This window comes from Stegastes partitus, unplaced genomic scaffold (genome assembly GCF_000690725.1).
Source record: "Stegastes partitus isolate 25-593 unplaced genomic scaffold, Stegastes_partitus-1.0.2 Scaffold951, whole genome shotgun sequence".
In the NCBI taxonomy this organism is placed as follows: Eukaryota; Metazoa; Chordata; class Actinopteri; family Pomacentridae; genus Stegastes; species Stegastes partitus.
The window spans coordinates 182,180-188,346 of record NW_007578682.1 but is presented as its reverse complement, the minus strand read 5'-3'; the positions used below and the strand labels follow the sequence as shown (position 1 = coordinate 188,346).

Genomic DNA, 6,167 nt, shown 5'->3' with positions numbered 1-6,167 from the left:
CCGGCAACCTTCTTGCTGCGAGGCAACAGTGTTACCAACTGTGCCACCTTGCAGCCCCATCAAGCTAACCACCAACTCTAAATTTTCTGTTCAGGAATGCAAGGAAAGACCTATAATTTAACATCTTAATCAAGAAATAATAATGTGCTGTCCTGTTTTTCTGGGGTTTTTTGTAAAACAGTAAATCTGATCATTCCTGGATAACAATAATAATCACATTTTAGCATTAAAACATCATTTGGGTTAAAGAGCTTCTACATGCTGGTGTATTAACCATTCTGGAAACATGAAAAGTCATTTTGGTGATTACTAATGCTGTTAATTTCGGGCAGCTGTGGCATAAACCTGACACTGGGTGGTGGTCTAATACTTTTATTAAGCCCTGTCGCTCTCCACATGTGAGCCTGAGCCACCTGAGGGACTACTGACAGAAAAAAGGACGGTGAAGGTGCTCCGTCAGTATTGCAACACCAGGAGCCTGCACAGATGTCCACTTGCTGGTGAAAGTCTGATTCTGAAGACCTTGTAAATAGGTTCAATAATGATTTAATTAAAGAGAAAACTCAGCCGACGAAATGGAGTTGATGGATTTACTACATCAGAGGTGGACAGGCTAACGTAGTAGTTCCCTGTGTGTCAGAGCGCATTACCCACTAACTGGATCACATCTACACACACACCTTTGCTCAGAGTGAATGTGGGTTGACTTGAGGACAGACAGGACTTCATCTATTAATAAGAATGATGAACGTGTAATTTGTTCCGCTCTAACAGGTGCAGCAAAGCTAACAGGAGAGTGACAGAGATGAAGCCTAATCAGGTACAATAATGAAACTCACCTGTGTGCATTTACCACATGCATTTTGAAATCTCTTGATATGAAGCATCAGTCCCTTGCTGTCACTGTCAATGAATGAAATCTGAGTTTGCTGCTGTAGCTTTTGCTAATTAGACACTAATCCTGCAAAAATACAAGCAGTAAAGTAGTTCACCTGAAGGGATTTCTGCACCTTTTGGACACCTTTCCTCCACTTGATGCAGATTTCTTCATCAGAAAATCAAAATGTATAAATGAAATAGAACATGCTAGATTAGTCGGAGAACATGAAAACACAAGAGCTGCTGTTTAATTGATAAGTCAAGCCGACACTGATAACTCACGCATCCTTCAGTCTGAGGGATTTGGAGTGAAAAAAAAAAGAAGAAGAACCTCAGAAGAAGAGGTCAGGAGTCTGGGGAGCTTTATGGATATTTGAAGCTCTTCCACATTAAGAATTTGTGACTGCATATGAAAAAAAAAAAAAACTTCTCTATTCGGTTTCACTCAGAATACATTTTGGAAACGGGTGAAGCATGATGAGAAATGGATGTGACGTTCATTAGAGGGAACAGGTGAACTTCTGTTGCACCGAGAGAACAAAATCCAGGAAAATATATTTTATCTGAAAGACATCATTTTTTATTTATATGCTGTTTGTCACCATGTTGTGTCCCTTTTTCCTGACAGGTTTTATGTTGCTGCAGTTCACTGAGTACATCCAGTGAAGCAGCAGCTCTCGTGCAGATGGAAGCCAGATGGTGGTGCCAAAGCCCAGTGAATGCCTCACACAGACTATCAGCTCACACAAACTGCTCCAATGTGGATTAAAGTTCATGCAAGCTGCAAGAATTTTGAATTTTTTTTTTCAAACTTCTGCATTTCAGGAACAGACAGCTGCAACAAAAGGAGACATTTCTCCTTTTTCTTGCTCATATCAGTAATATGAACCACGATAGTCTTGAATCTGTAACTGATCAGCAACCAAAGTTACCAAAAGTCAAAACATCTTTGGGTTTTCTGGCTTCTGACTCCTGACATGACAACTGTTGCTCACAATCCCTCCACGAGCTGTGTCCTTTTATATTTGTGCTACAGCTGTGTCAGTGTCTCTCTCCATGCTACCCTTATATAAACAGAGCATTTAAGACGTTTGTGCGCTTTTACGCAGTGCCAAAAACAACACTTCACCACTGCTATGCGCTGTTTCCAGAAATTATCTTCAACAACAATTCCATAAATGATTCATGGTAAACATGTTTGCTATCTTGCAGTGAAGATTATATTTTTAAAAAGAAATGTAATCTTTAAAAGCGTCTTTACGCAGCGTTCCTGGAAATCCCACAGAAATTCCTCACTTGATATCAACTGATGGCACTTGGACTCGCCTGCGAGCGCACAAAAGGAGCGGGTCAATAAATTATGTTAATCAGTCAGGACGGATTGGAGGCGTGTTGCTGCCTTAATGAGGAGGGAAGCATGCCTGCGCCATGGAAAAGCTCCGAGCGGTAATGCTGTCTCCACTTCGTGCGCACTGCCTCCTATTTCCCCAGCCTCTCCTTCTACTTTATTGTGCATATTAGCAGTTTCCTCTGCAGCGCCAGACTACTGTGCAACAAGTTTTTTTTTTTTGCAGGAGCCCCCACAACGCGCCGCCAGACAGGTTGACTCGCTCTGAGCTTGGAAGCGGAGACGCGCATCTATCTGCCGCTGTCACCATATAGTCACTGCACGCCGCGTCGCAGGCACACACACACTCACTCACTCACACACACGCACACACACGGAGAGAGCAGTGTGCCATTAAAATTCGTGACTCCGCGCCAGATGCGGTTTGCTCCCAACAGCGCGTGTAGTTTGTAGTTAAATGGAGATCGCGGAGGCAAGAGGAGCATCTAAGTGCGTGGAGGGGAAAATGGAGAAAGAAGTGGCGTCTCAGAAGCGACAATATTGCCGCACGACAGCGCTGAACATAATCTCGTCTTTATGTTCTGTGGCGTCCGTGGCGTTCTGCATTCTTCTGAGCCTGAACGCGGCTGATATCAAGCACCGAGTTGTGGATTTGGAGAGTGGCAAAGGCGAGCACACCTTCATCCAAGCCCCCGGCTACTCCATGGATGATTTTAATTCACTGGTTCAGCAAAGAGTGGATGAGCTGCTCTCTCAGGTAAGATTGCCTTTTTATTATTCTTATTATTTCCCACTTGCTGCCTATGAGTTGCTTTTTAAATTTTTTGCGTAAAAGAACCAAATGAATGAAAAATGGCATTCTTTTGACATTTCAGCGCACCTATGAGAATTTTGTCAAGATTCGGACTGCCAGGCAAGCATCACCTGAATGCAACTGTCCTCCAGGTAAAGGAAACTACTTTTCCAATGCATTCTGTGTTTGTGCAGACAGAGAGAGAGAGAGAGAGCAGAGCTGATGGAAGAATGAATGGGAGCTTTCTGGACAGGTTGCGTCTGTGAAAACCGATGACACATGACAGTTTGCCCTGATAGTGTTGATAGTGTGTGGAGGTCCTGCTCGTGAAGGAGGCAGACAGCTGACCTGCGATTACACTTAACAGAAAGAAAAGCAGTCTATACATAGAGGTGCTGAGAGGTTGTTTGACTTGTGATGTTGCCTGCTAGAAAAGAAAAAAAACTTGAACTTCACATTTCTCACCAGTAGATGGAAACATTTATTCCCTCAGTGTGGGTCAGTGATCTGTTGTTTTTTTTTCTTTTTGGGATGGAGTCAAGGTTGGGATAGTCGGTGCATCAGTGAGGCCGATTTTGTTGTTGAAGGGGACACGCTGTGGATGACATTTCCCCAGACTGTGAAGTGTCACCAGGCTTGTTGAGTGCTGCTCCTGACGGCTCCAGTTTCAATGCAGTGGAAAAAAAAAAAGATGGACATTTCAACAAAAAAGAGCCCTGTGGGGATTTAGGGATAGAAAATTGTCCCCACATGAGCCAAGATCCACTTGTAAATTAAAACTCAGACGCTTGTGCAGTTAAAAGGAATCAATGAGTCCATTAAATTGTCTCCCTGTTATATATATCAGGGTTGTATCCTAGAAGGAGGCTTTTAGAAAGATTTCTACCATATATATACCAGTGATGCTGGATTTCTCAGATAAAGTTAAGGCTCAGCTGGTCGTTAATTAGTTGAGAGAATTCACCTTTTTATCGGAACAAATTGAGCCTTACCGACGCTAGGGAGGAAGCAATTCTGATATCGCTATAACACCTAACATTGTTTGTATATACTCATATGTTAAAGGGAAAATGAGGGGGTTATTGTTTATTAGCTTTCCAGCAATGAGTTTCACAGACTAGTTAGCAACTTATCATGGTGACACCGTTCGACTCCGCACCGCTGTACTCTGCTACATGTGCTGCAGGACTCTAAACTGAACAAAAAACAGTTTCTGATTTACTCTGAGCATCTTTTTCTGTATAAGAGAAAGTTTTCCTGTCCGCTGATATCGATTCATCTGTAGAAGGCCGATGTTGTCTGATAGTTTAAAAAATAAATCGGGTTCTAATTAAAAACCCGACTGATCTTCTTCTTCAAAAAAGCCCACTTGCTAAGCTGATGACAGGAATATTTTTCTCAGCTCATAAAAACGTCGACATTTCGGAGATAGATGGCTTTCACAGGCACGCAATGATGTGACTTTCTTAAGGATTCCACCAGACGTGCAGATCTGACGTGCTCCACTGCAGCCTTGCAGGCTTTTTTTTCTTCGTACATATATAAGTGAAATATTGCAAGTAATGTCTTTACAAGGTCACCAACAGCCATCCACGATACCTAACGGTTGTCAGACAGGATGCTCGGCTTGTTTAAATGTCGATAAAACAAGGTCTAGGCTGGAGTGTACTACGCTGGCTTTGTAAACAGCTTGTCGCTGCACATCACTGCAGCAGCGTTTCCATGTGCTCTAAATGAAGCACATGTGAAGCTCCTGGCAGTCCGTCTGTGTAGCTGCACTGCTGAGCCACTAGGTCGACTACATGCCGCAGGAAGCTGACGTGATCTCGCAACTTTTTAAAGTTTGATGAAGAGGGATCAGTCTGCATCGCAGCCTCGGCGAGCTCCAGCTGGGAATGTCGCACAGTAAGTGTGAACACAGTGCAGGCGACCTTTCGGGAAAAGTCACAGTGCAGCGCGGCGGTTGGAGAGTCCAGGTGTCGGCGAGCATCTGCATCCCGACCACAGGGACCGCTGTGCTGCCGACCTCTGACCTTTCGCTTGGCAACACTGCAGAATGATGATTACCTCTAATGCAATCGGCAAGAGAAGCAAACGAGACTAATGAAAGCGGTAATCCTGACTGAATGATCCGAATTCTTCTAGTTTTCAAAAGTGGTTTATCAACTGCAAATGATTCATCTGCTGAGTGGGCCTGCCTGAATTAATGAGCCAGAAGTACTGGAAGTATTAACCATAATGAGACTCTCACAATCATGCTGCTCTCTGTTCTTAATCCCCGTCATATGTCTGCTATTTATTCTCTCCCACCGCATTTCTGTAAAGGGCAGAAATAAAACAATGAAAACATTTCACATCAAATGAAGCGAGACGACGCTAAAACCGAGGCGGCACCAAGCTTGATCCTGGAAGCTGGCAACAAGTCAGGCTCTCTGATCAATATTTAGTTTTTTATCCCCTCCATTTTTTTTTTCAAAAAAACTTATGATTCCATCCAGAACACATATATCATCAGTATACTTTGAAGAACTGTATTTTAATTCGGTAATGTTCGTGCAGTTTATACAACTTGCAGCGTACTTTGTTAGTGCTCTGCTGAGTGGGCTTTTTCCAACCAAATAACTTTATACTCGACAAATGCCGAATGGGTTCACTCAATATCTATCCTCTGCTCCGTCGAGGAGACAGCCTGTGGCTCAGATGTGGCTTTTTTCTTCTCTGACGGGAGGACTGTGTTGTGCTTTTCACAGTCTTCACTTTATTGCTGTCAGAAAAGATGGAGTGGTTACATAGACAGTGCAATGGTCCATAGCTCGGGGATGTTTTATAGTTTGCTTCTGAATCGGAGAAAGTTTTTTTTTTTTTTTTTTCGCCATCTTTATCAGAAACTCTGCTGTGAGTTGTATTTTATTCATGTTAATGTGATTCTTGGTTAAAGAGAAGTGGAAGTCTTCGCCGGTGCCATTTGTCATCGTAACAGCGTGCGGCATCGCTGTCGTTTAGCACTCGGTTATTAACTTCAAAGTGACTGAAAACACTCTGACGCTCAGGCTGATAACTTTGTTCACACTCTGAAATTGTTTTCAGCTTCAGGGATGCACCGCTGTGACATTTGTGATCCCCAGAGGGTGAATATTTTTGTGATCC

The 6,167-nt window shown here is 43.1% G+C and overlaps 1 protein-coding gene across 1 annotated transcript in view; it reads left to right on the top strand.

The window, feature by feature from the left end:
• The first annotated feature begins 2,601 nt into the window (after positions 1-2,601).
• col25a1 (collagen type XXV alpha 1 chain) overlaps positions 2,602-6,167 on the top strand; it is a 184,245-nt gene continuing 180,679 nt past the window's right edge. Inside the window, exons 1-2 of the mRNA XM_008294251.1 lie at positions 2,602-2,984; positions 3,103-3,172. Of these exons, the coding sequence (XP_008292473.1) occupies positions 2,685-2,984; positions 3,103-3,172 (370 nt within the window). The 5' untranslated portion in view covers positions 2,602-2,684. The remainder of the gene's footprint in view (positions 2,985-3,102; positions 3,173-6,167) is intronic.